The sequence below is a fragment of the Ascidia mentula genome, chromosome 4, assembly GCF_947561715.1.
Source record: "Ascidia mentula chromosome 4, kaAscMent1.1, whole genome shotgun sequence".
NCBI classification, from domain to species: domain Eukaryota; kingdom Metazoa; phylum Chordata; class Ascidiacea; order Phlebobranchia; family Ascidiidae; genus Ascidia; species Ascidia mentula.
Window position 1 is genome coordinate 13,452,738 of NC_138569.1, and position 19,047 is coordinate 13,471,784.

At 38.3% G+C, this 19,047-nt stretch overlaps 3 protein-coding genes across 3 annotated transcripts; all 3 read left to right on the plus strand.

The window, feature by feature from the left end:
- Positions 1 to 265: 265 nt before the first annotated feature.
- On the plus strand, positions 266 to 10,635 carry LOC145897480 (uncharacterized). Its single transcript, XM_082985790.1, has 24 exons — positions 266 to 434; positions 726 to 839; positions 1,101 to 1,173; positions 1,352 to 1,512; positions 1,866 to 2,229; positions 2,603 to 2,820; positions 3,017 to 3,303; positions 3,774 to 3,861; positions 4,036 to 4,145; positions 4,461 to 4,515; positions 4,964 to 5,061; positions 5,219 to 5,917; positions 6,353 to 6,547; positions 6,667 to 6,722; positions 7,183 to 7,243; positions 7,329 to 7,394; positions 7,488 to 7,683; positions 8,107 to 8,260; positions 8,366 to 8,463; positions 8,597 to 8,714; positions 8,785 to 8,907; positions 9,013 to 9,339; positions 9,456 to 9,965; positions 10,133 to 10,635. The coding sequence occupies exons 3-24, from the start codon at positions 1,111 to 1,113 to the stop codon at positions 10,187 to 10,189; spliced, it is 4,104 nt and encodes a 1,367-aa protein (XP_082841916.1). The 5' UTR covers positions 266 to 434; positions 726 to 839; positions 1,101 to 1,110; the 3' UTR covers positions 10,190 to 10,635.
- Positions 10,636 to 11,841: 1,206 nt separating this feature from the next.
- Positions 11,842 to 14,433, plus strand: LOC145898510 (calsequestrin-2-like). Its single transcript, XM_082986993.1, has 11 exons — positions 11,842 to 11,978; positions 12,041 to 12,137; positions 12,200 to 12,305; positions 12,377 to 12,461; positions 12,522 to 12,622; positions 12,727 to 12,835; positions 12,901 to 12,974; positions 13,037 to 13,219; positions 13,341 to 13,496; positions 13,567 to 13,641; positions 13,715 to 14,433. Exons 1-11 carry the CDS (start codon positions 11,936 to 11,938, stop codon positions 14,006 to 14,008), a joined length of 1,323 nt encoding a protein of 440 aa, XP_082843119.1. The 5' UTR covers positions 11,842 to 11,935; the 3' UTR covers positions 14,009 to 14,433.
- Positions 14,434 to 14,649: 216 nt separating this feature from the next.
- On the plus strand, positions 14,650 to 18,610 carry LOC145897493 (V-type proton ATPase catalytic subunit A-like). The gene is made up of 15 exons (XM_082985805.1): positions 14,650 to 14,809; positions 14,975 to 15,103; positions 15,277 to 15,351; positions 15,417 to 15,556; positions 15,650 to 15,787; positions 15,948 to 16,099; positions 16,432 to 16,594; positions 16,660 to 16,768; positions 16,880 to 16,949; positions 17,054 to 17,221; positions 17,289 to 17,438; positions 17,503 to 17,620; positions 17,694 to 17,788; positions 17,921 to 18,196; positions 18,362 to 18,610. Exons 1-14 carry the CDS (start codon positions 14,725 to 14,727, stop codon positions 18,183 to 18,185), a joined length of 1,857 nt encoding a protein of 618 aa, XP_082841931.1. The 5' UTR covers positions 14,650 to 14,724; the 3' UTR covers positions 18,186 to 18,196; positions 18,362 to 18,610.
- The last annotated feature ends 437 nt before the right edge of the window (positions 18,611 to 19,047 follow it).

The following is a 19,047-nucleotide window of genomic DNA, read 5'->3' on the forward strand; positions in this document are numbered from 1 at the left end:
GGAGCGATTTGACTCAAGAATCCTTTCTTTCGACCTCATGAAACGAAAGGTAACAAAGCAAATGTTTGAGTAATGACTCTACGCTACAGACGATGCTCGCTTTCTGATCAGACCGTGGCAGAGTGCACAAGATTTCGGAACCTCAGCATGACGTTTAGAGTGTCTGTACTACCTGCTGCTTTTGGCTTGTAAAAGTCTGTGTTTGCTTTGGTCGACCTAACTCCCATCGCTGTATACTCACTATCCATATAAGCCTCACTTCTAGTCGATGTAAGCCACTGTTGAGATTGCTGACAATAAGAACAGTTACTTCAAATTGGCCTGGTGTTAACTTCCAGAAAAAAAGCAGCAAAGTAATTGAATAGAGAGTAGAGCAATAAGAACTTCAACTCAGTTTGCCGAAGATAAGTCATGTCTTGACTTGTCCTTCACAGGTAATTACGGCTTGTTCCTATGAGATATTGTTTACTTATTGTTCAGGCTTAGTCTAGCTCAGTTAAGTTTTGGGTGGGCTGTGGCTCATTTGTTGTTTTTGCTGTTTTGCGCTTATAAAAGCACAAGTTTTCACATGTTCCAATGTTGCTAAACGCTGCGTTTTATGCTTATGTTTCCCAACCGTTTGCCTAACAAACCACAACGTTTCTAGACATTGAAATATCCTCCGTAAGTCAATGACATTTCCTTAATAAACAACATTTGTCGTTCACAAGGCTGTTTGTGACTAGGTAAGTTGGAACAACAAACCAGAGAGGAAACGACGTTACTCAGTTTACCACATCAAGCTAGCTGTGTATGAGATCAATATGCTGAAAAATTGAACTTATTGGCTATAATATCGGGTTAGTGGAGACAGATGGCACTTATGAAAGCCATGTATCGTTTCGCGTGTATGATTTTAAAACAAGCCTATAATAATAGTCTATGCTAATGAAGGGGTTGAGTTGCTCGCGTAATTTAGTTACTGTATATACGTATGTTGTTTACTATACCACAGAGATGTTTACAGTATGACGTAGGAGGTATTGCAGTAGGCAAGTAATATATCAAATCCATTCCTGAATAAGATCTGGTGTATGATATGATTTAACTTTATATCACAGTTCTCGTAAAATGGATGGTAAACCGGTTCGCGTAGCTGGTTATCTTCTGAAACAGGAATATAAATCTTCTAAGGTAAGTGGAACGAAACGTGAACCGCCTGACAACGCAATGTAGTATTTGTCTTTATCCCATAGCATTGATAAGCAAGTGATCGGGAGATAAACTAAGATTTAAGTGCTGATTCCTGTCCAACTAATTTCCTAATCATGTTCTGTTTTAACGAACATCTGATTTCCATCTTGACTTTTAGGTTTTATGGTGTGTTATTCGGAATGGAAACTTCTATATTTACAACACGCCATCACAAGGTCATGCTTCGCAGTTGTCAGAGGCGGAAGAAATTCCAGTCCAGACTTTTCCAATCAGCCATCTGTCAGCCACGGCGTATGTTCTACCTAAAAGTCACAAACGGTATTTGGAGAAGTTGGTCCACTACTTGTTTTCACGTGTATCAAACTATGTTCGAAGAATCATAAACTTGCATTTAATTAACAAAAACTTTTCATTTGTGCGGCATTAATAACTCTTTTGTGCATTCTATGCCATTTGAATTTAACTGTTCTTATCTAACGTTTTGGCACATTGATTTTAAAACCTTATATCACCTAAATTTTATGATATGATAACGTGTTAAACGTTATATTATGGTATAACTTACACAAAAAATCCACAAACATACCATAAAAATTAAACATGATGTCAAAGAGACGATTTTTTTTTGGTTGAACTTGGCATATTTAAAAACACATTTTTCTATATTGCAGAACTCCCACTCATTATGCGTTGCAACTCGACTGTGCGAAATCTGGTCAGTCATCAACATTTTACGCCAACCACGAGTGGGAGCTAGAGCGGTGGGTTGATGGGATAAAGGCCGAGGCGTCGTCAGACAACAATTTTCCAGTCAACGACCAGCGCTCATTATTGCCACCTAGCGTAGAAGTTACGGAACTACGTCATCAGCATCGCTGCTCAGCCGACTTTGGCCACCGTTCTCACAAAGTTTCTCCGGAAGCAATACAAAAACGTGATGTAGTCGTCCAACAGAGTGACAGCGTATTTGATAGCATTATGAAGGACGACGTTCCCCAAAAGAGTTTGCAAAGAGCGCCCTTGTTGTCTGAAAAGGTCAGAACGGATTTGTTTAAATTGGTAACACTGAGCAATCAATCTCGGAATAGTTTTTCCCACGACGTTGTGTGGCAATTAATTGATTAAGTTTTTATACCGTTGGTTTGTATGATCTTTTCGAATAAATCTTGACGTTTAAAGATAGATTTGCTATAGAGCACACGTTCACAAACTCACGTACACTCATTCAGTAAATGGAAACACTTTTATTACTTTAATATCCATAGAAGCAATTCCGGCGCACATATTTGCTTGATTTTTGGGCTCATTATATTGTTTATATTGGTCATGTTTTGTTCATACTTCGGAATTTACAAGTTTGTAAACAAATATGGAGGAATGTCGATTATTCAATGAATGTCTTGTGTAGCACCTCAAGAAAACGTTTATGACACGAGCTCTACCGGATCTTGTCGTATCGAGTCAAGGTTTTAACTCCCTTGAAAGAAAAAGAGCAAGTAATTTCTCTTCACCAACCCTCTCCCGTTCATCTTCACACCGAAGCAGTTACCAAGATTCCGCTGACGAGTCGTCACTTGCATCGTCGATTACGTCATCTCCTTTGCTGTCTAGAAACGCTACAATGAGGTAAATTTCATTTTGTTGAGTACTATAATAATCTACAATACAGACACAACGAAACAAGTTTTACAGAAATAAAACGAAATCACCTTCATTGTGTTTTCAATTTACCGTATCTTTTTGACACGTTATATAGTTAAATACTGTAAAGAGGGCGGAAACCGCAAATTTACCACATGTGCTTTGGCGTTCTTTCCGTCAGTACACAAACGTCCGGCCGCGCAAATGACACGTCCAATGTCGGAACTATTCAAACCGAGCCAAACTCCACTGGGAGGAAACTTTCAACGGTGGGACGTGACCAAATAAGGATTGATAAAAAAGCCAAACCCAAGCGAACTCAGGCTACTATTCGGGAATTGGGTTTGGAACACCAATCATCGCCAATGTTTTATGTCAACAAGAATGTGAAATCAGTAGCAACCCCCCACCTCGATCAATCGGCAAAAGGCAGCGGTCGACTTACTGAAAAACGACATACGATAACTGGTGAGTGACAAGGAAATGCATCTTTCACATATGTATTAGGTTCTTGAATTTTTATAACGATTCATTTTCCACGATATTTTTAATCAATTATACCTTATTTGAACAAACCTAAAGGCCATAAAATTTATTATAGCTTGTCAGAACCCTTGTCAAATATGACATCAATGCCTCCGCGAAAACCGTTGGTTTTCACATGATATCAATCCATTGGAACACATCTGAAAACATTTGCCCGAACGTCATTGCACTTTACTTGCGTTTCCGCCAGATGTGTTAAATTGCCCAATACGTCGGTAATCGAGCCACCCGGCTGCGTGCAAGCCAGTGTCACCAACCCGCCACGCGGTGGGAAAGTGGTGAAAGTTTGGCATTTACAAAACGTCCTTGTTCTGTTGCAAGGTTTAACCTGATCTGTAATTGGACTGCACTTTATTGATTTTTATCCAATGCTGTCGATTGTGTGGTTGTAGTTCTTCAAGATCCGGCGTCGAGGGGCGTGTCTCCGCATGAACAGCAAAGATTGACACAACAACGTGATTCACTCGCTCGTTCTCACAGGTATGAGATTTTATGTTGCTCTCATGGGATGCCATCAACAAATACGATTTGTAGCAAATTATTTCCGTTCGTTTTTTTTTTATTTATTCATAGAATATTTCTATGTGTGAGTCACATTTGCGTTCGAGGTGGTGCGTCAACTCGTCTGTGAGAACTTATTCCACTGTTTCTTAGACATTCAATTGCGCCACTGACGAGTCTTGACTTTCAAATTCACCAACGAAAACGGAATTCCAAACCCCAGCTGTCAACAACTTCTCTCTACAAGTTGCCGAGTGCTGCAGGTATGTTTTTGACAAAGAAAAATATTTGTATCTGTCCATATCGATTTTGTTTTTTTGCCTTGAAACTCAACATCAGGGTTCTTACCCAGCGATGCGAGATTTATCTCTTGGCTGCTTGGATGCTGAATCATTAAATTTGGTTTTATAAATACTTGAAGTTCAGATCAATAACAAAAAAGTGTAAATTAATTTTGTACTTTGGTGCAGTAACAGAGACGTACAAATTTGTGATAACATCTGACCATTTAAAAGAATGCATTGATATGTTTTGAAAATTTTTCATGTTTGCGTTTTTGACCATATTGGCGTTTTAAGTTGATTCCGACAGCGGTGAGACAGAAGATTCTGAAAACGCTGAAAACGGCGCAAGGTTTGTTTGTTGTTTTTGAAACTACGTGCACGAGTGATCTTCTAAACGTTTGGGGTATCCGTCTGTTTGTTGTTTTATCTTTCCCGAATGTATTTCAAATGTGTAATCACAGACCTCTCTCTTTTTGAGAATTAGCATTCTAATTGCCGAAGGGCGTCTGTGCGTCCGGCAACTACTAAAACCCCTCACCTCAAGTCGAGCGTTTAAGCCACTTGTAATATCAAGCAAAAAAGGTCGACGATGACATAAGCTGGCGAGTCACCGGGGATATGTTTTGATTACTGTAATCAAAATTCCTTTACCCAGTTATTACCAACTTTCCCCAATAGAGGTAATCGACCAGAGGCAACGTGCCCATTAGGCTGCCTCCCTTTGCCGCTAATAACCTGCGTTTTGGCAATGTTCGAAGGTGAGTTGGTGATACGCAACATTTCCTTCTCTTACGCAGAGTGGAGTATCTTGCTGCAAACCCTTCTTCGGCAGGTTTACACGATAACTTCGAAACTAAAGACAGGGTGGCTGACTCCCTATCAGACGTTAAAGAAGGTATATCCGATTTGACTTCTAACATGTGTTCGTTATAATTCACATAACATTACATTTACGCAAATCTCTGTATATCTACAAAAAAGTTAGTGCCACGATCCCAAGACCAATCAAAGTTGTTATTGGGAGATCTGTATATAAACATTTTTTTACGAAGGCAGTGTAATGTCGTTACCTCCTTCCAACATCAGACGAAATAAGACCGACGAAGATGTCAAGACACACACTTACTTTCCGGGTATTGACGTGTTGGAAGACTTCGACAATCTTAACATATCAGGACACTTTGATACACACGATATAATGAATACGGTTCGTTATCATTTCAATGATGATAAGATTAAACCTGCAAGCACTGAAGTCATCACACCATCAGCGCAATCTCTTGGGTGTGAAGGTGCGAACAATCTCATCAAATCTCAGAATATGCAACCAAGTGAGAAATTTGCAGCTTACGCGTCACAGAGTGTTAAATTGGGAGAATTACAATTCACTAGCGAAAATGTAAACAAGCCCAAGCAACGCGAGACATACACAGCCATGACCACAGGACTGCTTGGTACAAGAGAAACATGGGTCGATACAAAAAATGTCAAGGGTGAAAATTATTTTACCCATTCATGCAATGTAAAAACGGATGTAGTTAATTTCGAAGCACCAGCGGATAATGCAAGTTCAAATGGCTCCGATTGCAACCTGTTATTTTCGAAAACCAGAAACAAAACAGCAAACACTTGCACAATGGAATCCCGGGATAGTTCAAACAAACTCTTCCGTCCGTGCCAAGTTGCAGATCGAACAACTTCACTGGTTGCTTGTGGCGAAAACAATGGTTTGTCCTCGTGGAGAAGAACAGGTAATCTTATCAAACACCGCGAGCGCCTTAGAAGCGTGTCAGTGAAAGGTGGACGCGATAAGCGGCGCGAAATGTTCTCTCTGATAATCGCTTGAGTAATGACGCCCCGCTATCAGTGCCCGAGACTGGCGCAAAGCGATTCTTAAAAGTGACGCTGTTGGAGAAAGCGAGTTTGCGAGAGCGCACAAACAACAGGACTCGGCGGGTTATCGAAGATCGAGTCGTCGCCTGTATCGCCTTTTTTCTTTTGTCACTCGACCTTTATAAGCGAGTGCAGTAGAATCACAGAATCATAAGTTGTTTTTGCAACGCAATGACAGCTATAGCAAACTTATAGAGATTGATGTTGATAGAAATAGTAAAGTGTTTACATAATATAGGTAAATATGTGTCTACGGAACATTAATATGTAACTATGTCATTTTTTGTTTCCAGCAAGTGTAAGTGACCTGAATTCCCAAGACACTGTTTTCTTTGGCAATTTGCGACGAACAGTTTCGGAAGGAAATATTTTTAAAACTTTTAGTTACAATACAAGAATGAGACATCTAAAAAATACCATTCCAGTTCTATCGAAACTTGGCTTTATTGAAACCTATGGACATTCGAGGTTGGACAATTCCTGCAAAGGTAAGGGATATCCTTGGTGTAATATCGAGTTTTTTTGCCCTTTTACGAAAGAATCACTATAGCTCAAGTGCTCTTTTGCAAGATTTTTATGTTTTAATTTGTATGTCTTTATTTTGAAGACTTTACTGCGAATGGAATGCAATTGAAGACGTCTACAGACAACACCACATTTCAGGTAATAAAGAAATATTATTCAATCTCATCCAAAAACATGTTATGCTGTGTGCTAATTGAAAGGTATGCCACGAAGTGTTTTCGAAAAACGTGGTCCTTGTGAACGAACTGTTGGTCACAAAATTTTAATTGCCCGCTTGATAGCACGCGAGATAATCGTAGGATTACGCCTGTAGCGATGTTTTGCACACATATCAATGCGCCCATTATCTTTACAATATTATTGTTTTTAAATGACTTCTGTAAATAACTAATGGGTAGTATGGATGGTATTTGTTCGCGGCGTGACCTGATTTCATAACAAGGCAAACGAAAAAATATGAAATCCACAAACGTATAATATCTTGTTATACTCGTGGGCAAGCATTTCGTATTTTCCCTTTGTGAAGTAGATTGATGTTTTTTCCCGTTTTATATTTTCAAATAAGACTAGTTATTCACTATATACTGTTTGGGTGCAGAATTGCAGCGATGATCACAAAGTAGAAGGGGCATCTAGTGACAATCGGTCATCATCTGACGGTAAGACACTTTCTGATAATGTTTTAAAAAAAATAGCCTTAGAGATTTTAGTCCAAGCCATAAACAATCTTTCACGTTTTTACAGACTCGTGTAGTTCTGTCGGAGTAGGATTGGCGAAAAGTCTTCATCCATCAACCAGCTCTGAATCAGGTAATTAAATTTTTCTAATAAACGCAACTTTTTGCATAAATTATAACATTTGAATGTAAGGAAATTAATCAATGCATTGATCGGCGTTTTCAGCAAATAGTTCGAGGTCGAAGAAAAGCTTCAGAGCAATAACATCAGCTTTTCGTAAAAGCCCGAATTCCAACGAACAACTGAGAGGAAAACCGAAAAACAACAAACCAACAGTTCTCCATCTTCCAGCGCCACTTTTCACCAACGCGTCACACCAAGGTTTCATCGATCAAAAAATCAAAAAAAGAACATGGGAAAGGTAACGTCAGTATTCACGAAAATGCCATTCTGTGACGTAATCGTTTTAAGATCAGTAGTTTTTGTAGTGGATATGGCCTTTTTAAGGGGCTCTTCACGTTCCTCGCCTGCTGTCCTCAATTCCCTTTATGACACGGAGGACAATTGACACAGCGTTGTATATATGTATATATATACACTCGTGGCTATTTCATCAAATATATTTTTAAAAATTTAAGACAACAAACTGAATGCAAAAAATAATATTTCTCAACGTTACTGTTTTCTCTGTTATACTTGTTTTTAAATCATGTCGGTTTTCCTTTTACCTCAGCATCACAGGCCTACGTCTGTTACGCACTGGAGTAATGCAATTAACTTTCCCACCGCTTGTCAATACAGCTTAAATTACCAGCCGTTTAAACAATTTCCTTTTTTTCGCCAGATTTTGGTGCGTACTCCAGGACTCTTGCCTTTATTGCTATAACTCCCCACAGTCTGACGTCACCCGAGATGCAATTTTGCTACGTGGCTATGATGTGGTCGCAGATGTCACGAACATGAACCGAAATCGATTTTTGTTCCGACTTGAACAAACGGTAAGCTTAGAAACACGCAATCGGTTGCCTGCACCTGCAGCAACACACGATACATAAAACCAAACACCAAGAATGGTCTTTTGATACAATTATTGTGTCTTTCAGGGTTCGCCTGCCTTGAAATTCGGGACAGACAACCATCAAGATTTTCTGCTGTGGATCGGGGCGCTTGAAAAAGATACAAGAATAGTGACCACGGAAAGGTATGCGAGGAAGTCATGTATAGGAACTCACAACAACCCTAAATGTTTTGCAACATCGTCCATTTCCTTTAGACGAACAATCCTGAGCAATCCGAAATACTTGACACCAACTAAACCCGCAATACTTTTTCAGAAATGCCAACAACTCGCATCGTTGTGAGTCCCCGCAACTCAGTATTTCCGGTAGTTCACACGCTTCTTTGAAAAGTCAAGATTCCAGCGACGAGTCCAGTGGAACATCGGCCATAACCGTAAGTTTTTGACCTGGTTATGTAAAACACTTATCTGGCGAAAAAAATTAAGTTTTTTTTTTTTATGCAGAAATCTATGTTTGATCCAAGCTTCGAACAGGAGTTGGTAGAAATACAAAAACACAAACTTTTGAAAGAAATCTTGTCGCAGCAACAGAAGATTCTTGACGACCAAAAGCAATTTTCACAGAAGGTAAGCGTCAATTAAATTTTATTGCAATCAGAATAAAATTGACCATTCGTTTCGTTTGCGAGTGTTATGATTTGCCTCACCACTAAATCTACGATATTTTGTTAGGTTGAAAGCGACGGATCTCCGTCACACACCAGTGAGCACCAAACGTACCAGACCGTAATGCGTCGCAATGTCGTCATCGATAAATATGAGCGAGCTCGCGACGTGGAGGAGGCAAAAGTGACCAAATGTATGACACTACTCAACCGCAGACGCAACTCGGTTCAACTGAAGGTCGATCAACTCTCACGCGAAATTGCTCCAAAGTCAGGGAAAAAACGTCGTCAAAATCATCAGCAGTTTGCCGCGTTTGAAGCAAAACTGCACGAAATGAAAACAAAACTAGGCAAAATCGACGAAGAAATCCGCCAGTTGCAAGCCACGAAACAGGTACGCAGCCACAAATATCAATGATTTATCTCCTTATTGGCGTTTTCGTTCAATAAACTTAACCACCTACCAAACATCAGCATGCACAAATTTCACGAACAAACATTACTTTTCAGAATGTCATCGAAAAAATTAGCGAGCGGCAAGAATTGGAACTTTTGCTCACCGAGCAACAGGACAACCTTGCCATCATGCGGCGACACGAAAATGACGAACAGCCCGCTGTGGTCAACCGTCGCCGTCACCAACTTTCAAACACGCGCGACACTCTTATGTCGATTGACGAGTTGTCGAGCATCTCGGATTGTTGTTCGTCAACTTCATCTGATTCTATGCAAGAACAGGGAGTTTTTCGCACTATGTCCACGCCACGGTATCCCAGAAGCAAACGATCCAAAGAGAGCAAAAACCTCTCGGCTGTCTCTATTGCTTCGGTTGATTTCGGAATCAATCGGAATATTTCCCAGTCGACCGATGAAAACTCCACCATACCGAAGTTTAACAGTTCAGGAAGTTTAAATGCTCAAATCTCGTCCTCATCTCTTTCTTCTTCAACTTCATCTCTACATGCATCAGCAGACCGACAAGCTGCAGATGTGGATCCCGCTGTAATTGCAAACATCGAGGTTAGTAAATTTAAGCAAATATTATAACTATTTTAAAAACAAAAAGTACATGCAGATTTTGTTTTACAACTTTTAACTTAGAGTAAAGGAACTTTGCCTACTCTGGATTTTAAATCTAAAAATCACCCTATTTTTTTCCTATTTAACGTATCTTTATTTTTTTGCAGATGTTTGAGAAATTTTCAAATCTTAGACTGCAAAAACTTCGACGTGAAAAAGTGTAAACTTCTTGTTTGTTTGTTGTCTTTCATTAATGCAGTTCCAACTATTCATTGCCTTATTTTGTCAGAATTGTGCGATGTTTTATATTTTTATGTCACGTTGCTTTTTAAGTTAGCCATTTATGGTGTTTGACGTTGATGTTACCACGTAAGAGCATGTTTTATTTATTTTTTACACACAAAGACTGAAACCTATTCCCACAAAAAGCGAATATTCTTTGTGTACCCTTTAAGATCCCAAGGGTATACTCAGCATTGGGAAAATTTTTTCTGTGTCTATTCGAACAACTTATTTTTTGGAACCCCCAGCGAGTGATTTTCGTGTTTCACTGTTCATGTGGGCAGCAAACTTTCTCCTCAAAGTAAATAATTCAACGACTTAACAGCGATATTTGACGATTTCTATTGGCAAATTATCATTGATCATGAATAAATTATGAATCAGTCATCACAAACAGAGTTTTCAGATTTTTCTTCTCCTGATTTTGCGGATTTTCATTTTCTGTTTCAATTTTTGGAAAAAAAAGTTACTTGGAATTTTTGTAGGCACATGCGCACGCTTTTTGCACAAACCAATTCGTGTCAGAAACACGAACGAACATTTAAAAGCTCTCACATATCAATATTGATCGTCTCAACATACGCATGATACAATATTCCAGTTGCCATGTGGTATAGCGATGTAAATAACTATTCGTTATAAAGAAGCGTATAAAATGAGCAACAACAGTTGATGAATGCCAAGAAAGTCAAACATAATTAACTCACCACTGGACCGACGCATATCAGATTGCAATTAAGCAAGTCTTCAATCGCACAAAAGCTATATAGTGCTTAATGCAACTTGAGAAAAGAAATACTCCACATTTTGCCAAAGCATATTAAACATTGGTCATTATATATATTTTAGAGTTTGAAAGTTGAAGTGAAAGGTAAATTTAACTCATGCCTTCTCCGCAATAAATTTGTAAAAATATAATTCCAAATCACGTCATATGTTTTTATACCGGCTGGTCGGCATCGAGCTGTTACACTGAATGTGACTTTCCCGAAAACGCGTGTATGGTCTTTCACGATTACAATGACGCTCGCGCTGAAGTGACGCACACGAAATGTTCACCCACGGTTTTCCGTCTACAAATCATGAACAGACTTTAAGAAATGAGCAAAACAGAATTTAACATTCTTTTAATCCTGACCATACTTATTCAAGTAGAATGTGGTAAAGTTTAACTGATTACCAAATCGAACAGCAACTTCATGCACGACCAGCAGACCTATAACAAACTAAGTTTGCAAAAGCATTTCGAATATTTCATGACGTCATAGGTAAAGTGTGCTACTGTGGCGAAACTCAATTACGTACGATGCATGTTTGAGTGATTTCGATTTAACAGTTTTCATTAAATGTTAAATTGTATTAAGATTTGTTTCAGGCACATATTGTCAGCTTATTTTGGAAACTTTGCGATCGGGAGCGATTGAGGAGGGTACATACGACGTTCTGACTCAATGTTGCATTGTGGGGAAAATCACAGCCTTTACCGTGCGAGTTAGCAGCTGCCGTCCTTCACGCCATTGCTGGATGTGCAGACATCCCTGCGTGTTCACCGCTATCGACATTTGTTATCACTGCTCTGCGGCGACTTGCACGTCACGCACTTAAAATAAGTTGTTGGTCGGGCTTCTGTATCACTTCCACTACAACCTTGCCAGTATCTACGCACACTTGAAGACTGTGCTGAAATTATGTCGGGTTTCCCAACGTTTTTCCAGATTCTTGTGGTTTGTGGTGAGTGGAATATGAGTATAAGGTTTACATTTGCTGTGCCTTACGAAATACGTTTTCTTTAGGATTTCTTAGTTTTGTGTTTCCGGAAAAAGGACTTGAGTTTCCAACACATGATGGAAAGGATCGCTTGATTAACCTGAGCAAAAAGAACTTTAACAGGTTAGAAAATAAATAGGTTACAACAGAAAGTGATTGCAGTGTAATAATAAAACTTGTGTTAGATTTTTGAAAAAGTTCGACATCCTGATAGTTTACTTTACTATTCCACACGATGTACATGACAACTATCTCGAAAAGCAATGGAAACTTACCGAAGAAATGTTAGAGGTAGTTGAAGTTCTTTTGCAAATTATTTTAAAATTCATTGAAAAAAAAACGTAAAAAACATTTGTGAACAGCTTGCGGCCCAGATTACGGACCGTGAGGGGATCGGGTTTGGAATAATCGACCTTGACAAAGATCGGAAGCTTGCAGAAAAACTTGGTTAGTAACTTTGATATGTTTATATAAATTGACAGGCAAATGTAAGATATATGTTGACAGGAATATTCGAGGCGGGATCAATATACGCCTACAAAGCTGGTCATAAAGTCGAGTACAATGGGCAGCGGTCGACCGACGTACTTGTGGAATTTTTGTTGGAGGTATGTCAATACGTCTGACGGGAAAGTTAAATAAATTTGTTTTTCTGTCGATTAGTCAATATATTTTTGAATTAATGAAATCTTTTCGTTATTGCATTGATTAGCTTGACGAAAATCCTGTTGAAGATATCAGTTCAAAGATTGAAATCCAAAGTTTCAAGAGAAATGAGATGATGAAGGTAGTTGGGTATTTTGAAAGCAGTAGCAGCGCAGGTAGAAATGCGACAAAGTCATTTTCATAATAAAACTAATAAATATGTTTGTTTTATTTATTTCAGCTTACGATGATTTTGTCGATGCCGCCCTGGATTACCAACCAGTGATTCCATTCTTTGTCGTGTTTCAGAAACTGGTTAGTTTGACAAAATTAAAACATGATAAAATAATCACTATTTATGTTTAATTTTCGTAAAGTTGGCAAAGCAGCTGGGATTGCATGAAGTGAATCAAATTGATTTTTACGAGCCGTATATGAAGAAACCATTGACGATTCCTGGAGAAAGACCTCACGATAACACAGTGATTGAAGACTACGTCGATCACCACAAACGTGCAACGTTGCGAAAATTGCAACCCCTGGATATGTACGACACATGGGTACGTGCAAATTTAAAAAAAAATCAAGAAAATGTACGTAATTCTATAAGTAATATGTAGAAATTATTCATCCCTTGACAATCTGTTGTTTCGATTTGTTTACGCTGTTTTCTGTTTTCAGGAGGATGACGTAAATGGGATTCATGTGGTTGCCTTTGCGGACGACGAAGATCCAGAGGGATATGAGTTTTTACAGCTTGTGAAGGAGATTGCGCAGCAGCACACAGACAACTTGAATCTGTCTATTGTCTGGATTGACCCAGATGACTTTACATTGGTACGTTATACATACCGTTCCATGGCAATTGACCTTGAATAGTCAAAACTCAATACATATTTATGTGCAGCTTCACGACTACTGGGAAAGAACCTTTGGCGTAGACTTAAAAGAACCCCAGATAGGAGTTGTCAACGTCACAGACGTAAGTAGCACCATCACTTTTTATTATAAGAAAATAACATTCCACGTATTGATTGCAATTTTGGTTGTAATAGGCAGATAGTGTCTGGATGGAGCGGAGGAAGTCACGTTTACCAAATATTTCGGAATTGGAAAAGTGGATTCAGGAAGTTTTGTCTGGAAAAATTAACACGGAGGACGATGACGACGATTACAATTTAAATGACGAGGATGGTGAAGACGAAGAAGATCAAGAGGGAAATTCTAATGATGAGATTCTTGATGAAAACGAAGAAGACGATAATGATGATAACGATGCCGATGAGAGTGATGAAAATGAATTGAAGATAAACGCCGAAACCAAGCGAAAATCAAATCAGGAATTATAACGTTGGCTCAACTGCAGTAGATTTCACTTGCTATGCCTACTTGTTTGCTTCCTCACTTCTGCATTGAATGAGCAATTATCACTATACCTTTTGCTTGATGTGATCATTGCGTGCTGTATAATATGAGTTGTCCTTAACCCGAAGGAAAAATAAACAACAATGACGATAGTATAAAAGTAGGTTTGTTTCATAATTTGTTTCAAAAACATACCTAAAGCTCGCATCAATTAAAATCGTACTAAAGAAAGTGTTATTAGCGTCAAATGTCATAATACACAAAATATAATAAAATCCACAGTAAGTTTGTTTGTAATATTTCTATGAGTCATCGCTAATAAGCAAAATTTTGTTGGTGCTTCTGCTTCGTTACCGGAACTATATTATCACATGCATACACGCTTTAAGGTCATAAATATATTTGACAAGGTGACAAGTGTTCTTGGTTGAAATTATTGTTTTATTTTCAAAAAGCGAGTACCATATCTTATCATGTGACTGGTTTACAAACACATGACCGGAATTAACGCATGAATGATTTGGGTATGCAAGAACGCGTAATGACTGTTAGCTAGCAATAAGCGTTGGCGTTTGATACTGTTATTGCTTTTCTTATCTAAAACTCTTGCCCTACCCAAACCATTTAGCATTTAACAACTAAGACACTTATGACAACATTTTTCTCAGTTGGTAAATTAGGAAGGAAATAGCGAATAAATATGAAGCAAGATTTTAATCTTCCGAAAATTCGAGATGTGGAAAAGGAAAGTATGCTTGGAACTGTGTTTGGGGTGTCTGGACCTGGTATGTATAGTTTATGGAAGACGCTACTAGCCTGATAAAAATGCATCTTTGATATTTATTTAATCAAATTCTATTGAATAGAGCATACAGTCCTTGAATGAATGAATGTTAACCACCAATCTATCAGTAAAAAATGAAGTACAAAACATTATTTTTACTTTTAAGTGGTGACTGCGGAGCGTATGTCTGGATCCTCTATGTACGAATTAGTGCGGGTTGGCCATTCAGAACTTGTGGGAGAAATTATTCGACTTGAAGGCGATCGTGCCACCATTCAAGTATATGAGGAAACATGTAAGAAAAACTATAGCTAATTTATTGTACACCAAATAGAACTTAGTCTCATTTTAGTCAAAAAGTTTATGTGTACAACTAAGATGGCTTATTAAACAGGTAACAGTTGTGGTAATTTTTATAAACTTTCATAATAGTTGTTTAAAAGTGTTTATCATCTTTTTTTTTTATAGCTGGAGTGACTGTTGGTGATCCCGTCCTTCGTACTGGAAAACCCCTATCTGTGCAACTTGGTCCTGGAATTTTAAGTAAATATTACTCAGCTTTCATACAAATCATTTTTAATGGTAGTAATATAAAAAAAAATTCCTAGACAACATCTATGATGGAATTCAAAGGCCTTTGCAAGTTATTCAACAACAGACACAATCTATTTACATTCCACGTGGTGTGAACACAGCAGCCCTGAACAAATCGCAGCAGTGGGACTTTTCCCCAGTCAAAACCTACCAGGTTAGCTTTATAAATATTGTATTTTTAAGATTATTTTTGTTATCAAATGGTTTTCATTTGGCTTCACTGTATTCAAGAATTTAGTTTTTTTAGGTCGGAAGTCATATTACTGGTGGGGATGTGTATGGATTGATTCAGGAAAATACACTTATCCAGCATAGAGTTATGATGCCACCAAGAACTCAAGGGAGAATAACTTACATTGCAGAACCAGGAATGTACAATATTGACGTGGGTTGTTTTTTATAATTTAGGCAATAAAGTGTTATGTGATGAAGTTTATTTGGGAATATAATTTTAAAACATATCAATATGTACTTTTTTAAAACATCTGGCAAATTGTTTAATCTTATTGTATTGACACGGTGCCATCTTTGTTTTTCCAAAATAGGACACTGTTCTGGAAGTTGATTTCGATGGACAAGTGAAGAAGTTCAGCATGATGCAAGTGTGGCCAGTGAGACAGCCCAGGCCTTGTGTAGAAAAGTTGCCAGCCAATCATCCCCTGCTTACTGGTCAGCGTGTACTCGATGCACTATTTCCGTAAGATATACCTACTTGTTTTCAGCTTTGTACGTAAATAATCTTTATTTGTTTAAATTTATCAATTTGCATTTAATATGTTTGGAATGTATATTCTGCAGTATTGCACAAATTTTATATTTAGTATGAAGTTGCATGTTGTCACCCCTGAAATTACCACTATTTCTATTTGCATATGTCTGGTTTGATTTTTTTTAATGAAGTATTATATAACAATAAAATATGACAGGACAATTTTAAACATACAACAATGCAACACAACCTTTTCCATACCGCACATAAGTGAAGGTCAATTTGGACCAACAACATAACTACATAAACTTTATGTACAGGTCAGTGCAGGGTGGCACCACAGCTATTCCTGGGGCGTTCGGTTGTGGAAAAACTGTCATTTCACAATCTCTTTCCAAGTTTTCCAACAGTGACATCATCGTGTATGTTGGATGTGGTGAAAGAGGGAATGAAATGTCTGAAGTACTTCGTGATTTTCCAGAGGTTGGAACTTTCCAGCATTAACATAAAATGCTGTATTTTATAAACTTGTGTTTGTTGCTCTACAGTTGTCTGTGGAGTTAAATGGAAAGACTGAATCCATCATGAAACGTACCACATTGGTTGCCAATACGTCCAACATGCCTGTGGCCGCCAGAGAAGCCTCCATTTATACAGGTTTTAAGAATGTTTAAAATCTTGATCATTTTATATTGGCTCTAATTTCTAAATCTTGTGACAATTTTTTTTGTGTTGTGTTTTAGTAACATTTTTATGAATTTTTGTCAGGAATCACTTTGTCTGAATATTTCCGTGACATGGGATACAACGTTTCAATGATGGCCGATTCAACATCTCGGTATGTAACGATGTAGATGTAAGAATAGAAGTAACAATTACGTGTTAAATATGCGATTCCTGCCAATGGAATCTCAACATTTCATAGTTTGCATTCGTATTTAGGTGGGCCGAGGCGTTGCGTGAAATTTCGGGTCGTCTGGCTGAGATGCCGGCCGATTCCGGTTATCCTGCTTACCTGGGAGCGAGGTTGGCTTCTTTCTACGAGAGAGCTGGTCGTGTGACGTGCATGGGGAGTCCCCTCCGCGAAGGAAGTGTATCTTTGGTCGGAGCGTGAGTGCATATTGTAGTTTTACGTTTTGTTTCAAATCAAAATTTTGTTCTAATTGCAAACCAACAGCGTATCGCCACCTGGTGGTGACTTCTCTGATCCTGTGACGTCAGCCACACTTGGTATTGTGCAAGTTTTCTGGGGCTTGGATAAGAAGTTGGCTCAACGTAAGCATTTCCCCTCTGTCAACTGGCTCATCAGCTATTCCAATTACACCAGGTTTGTTGAAGCGATGTCTGGCAGCTTTTGTTTAGGTTTACATATATATGTGTTTATCTTGTAGGTCTCTGGATGATTATTACGACAAGAATTTCTCTGACTTTGTTCCCATGCGTACAAAGATGAAGGAAATCCTCCAGGAAGAAGAGGAGTTGTCTGAAATCGTGCAACTCGTTGGAAAGGTGAAATTCTAATGGAGACGTTTTTTGGGAGTGTTTGGTTACTGACGTCCCTTAACCCCGAGTTCTTTTTCAGAGCTCTTTGGCCGAATCTGACAAAATTACACTGGAGGTTGCCAAGCTCATTAAGGACGATTTCTTGCAACAAAACGGTTTTTCACCGTACGACAGGTAGGATTTTGAACGAAAAAAGCGACTTCGAAATTACCTTTAGGGTTTGATTAAAACTATTGTTATTAAATAGGCGAAGCGTTAATGTATTTTCGACGGTTTGCATGAATTAATTTTTGTGAAAATTTCCAGATACTGTCCATTTTATAAAACGGTGGGAATGATTCGCAACATGATTGCCTTCTATGACATGTCACGAGCTAGTGTGGAGGCTACTGCCCAGTCAGACAACAAGGTCACGTGGGGCGTGATTCGTGAGAGTTTAAGTGACGTCATGTACCGATTGTCGTCGATGAAGTTTAAAGACCCGATCAAGGATGGGGAGGCAAATATTAAACGTGATTTCGAGCAGTTGTACGACGACATGCAAAATGCTTTCCGCAATTTGGAAGATTGAAAAACTTTTAGGTACAAACTTAATCTATTTTTGTTGGGTAAAGTTTAAATAAAAAATTTTTGTGAGTAGATGAAGTTTCATGTGAGTAGATGGTGTTGAAAGTGTGTTGAAAACACACAAATTTGTGGATATTAAAAATTATTATCTTATACCAAATACTTTTGTTCTATCCCCAGGTTCGATTTATCTTTGTATCATGTAGACCTGTGCAATAAAAGTTGAAATCCATCGTTTGAACTCTTCTGGAGAAATTTAAAACGACCAATAAAATGTTTAGAAACAAAGTTTTCATTTCTTTCTGTTGCTCAACTTCATTGATAAAATTATATATGTATGTATACATTGTGCGGCACATTATATTGTTTACAAACCCTTTTTTCGTAAGTTCGTATGTGATGGATTTGAATAAATGTTTGTGTCTCCGCTCCTTTTGGTCTTGAATTACCGGACATTCGTACCCAATATGACACTTCGTTGGGTAAACAAGATTTACAACCGTTAGAGGGCAGTATACTGCAATATTGCTGTTGGCGTGCGGTCAAGCCCGACCCACATACCAAGAAGAAAACCTGAACGGGATTCCGAGCCAGGATATCCTGGGTTAGAAACTCAGTGTGATAAAAACACGCGTGGTTGGAACGCCTAACTCAGGGAACGGATTGTGCTTGCAAACCAATTTAGCCTTTCGGTGTGTGGAACGTAAATACGAACAAAGTTAATTAATTTGATCCTATTAGGCTGTAGCCAGATTCTGTTTTTAAATGCAAAATAGCAAACCTCTAACCCATCTTCGAAATGTTTCATAGAATTACGAAACAATAAAGGTAACGGACATAAATTAACATGGAATACCTTATAATGT

Excerpts from the sequence above, each read along its gene's own strand:
- LOC145897480 (XM_082985790.1), top strand. The coding sequence starts at position 1,111 with ATGGATGGTAAACCGGTTCGCGTAGCTGGTTATCTTCTGAAACAGGAA. Across the intron at positions 6,548-6,666 it reads GTTGGACAATTCCTGCAAAG|ACTTTACTGCGAATGGAATG; the intron begins GTAAGGGATATC and ends TTTATTTTGAAG. Across the intron at positions 6,723-7,182 it reads CAGACAACACCACATTTCAG|AATTGCAGCGATGATCACAA; the intron begins GTAATAAAGAAA and ends GTTTGGGTGCAG.
- LOC145898510 (XM_082986993.1), top strand. The coding sequence starts at position 11,936 with ATGTCGGGTTTCCCAACGTTTTTCCAGATTCTTGTGGTTTGTG. Across the intron at positions 12,138-12,199 it reads AGCAAAAAGAACTTTAACAG|ATTTTTGAAAAAGTTCGACA; the intron begins GTTAGAAAATAA and ends AACTTGTGTTAG. Across the intron at positions 13,220-13,340 it reads TGGATATGTACGACACATGG|GAGGATGACGTAAATGGGAT; the intron begins GTACGTGCAAAT and ends TTCTGTTTTCAG.
- LOC145897493 (XM_082985805.1), top strand. The coding sequence starts at position 14,725 with ATGAAGCAAGATTTTAATCTTCCGAAAATTCGAGATGTGGAAAAGGAA. Across the intron at positions 15,557-15,649 it reads CCCCAGTCAAAACCTACCAG|GTCGGAAGTCATATTACTGG; the intron begins GTTAGCTTTATA and ends TAGTTTTTTTAG. Across the intron at positions 17,222-17,288 it reads AGTGTATCTTTGGTCGGAGC|CGTATCGCCACCTGGTGGTG; the intron begins GTGAGTGCATAT and ends GCAAACCAACAG.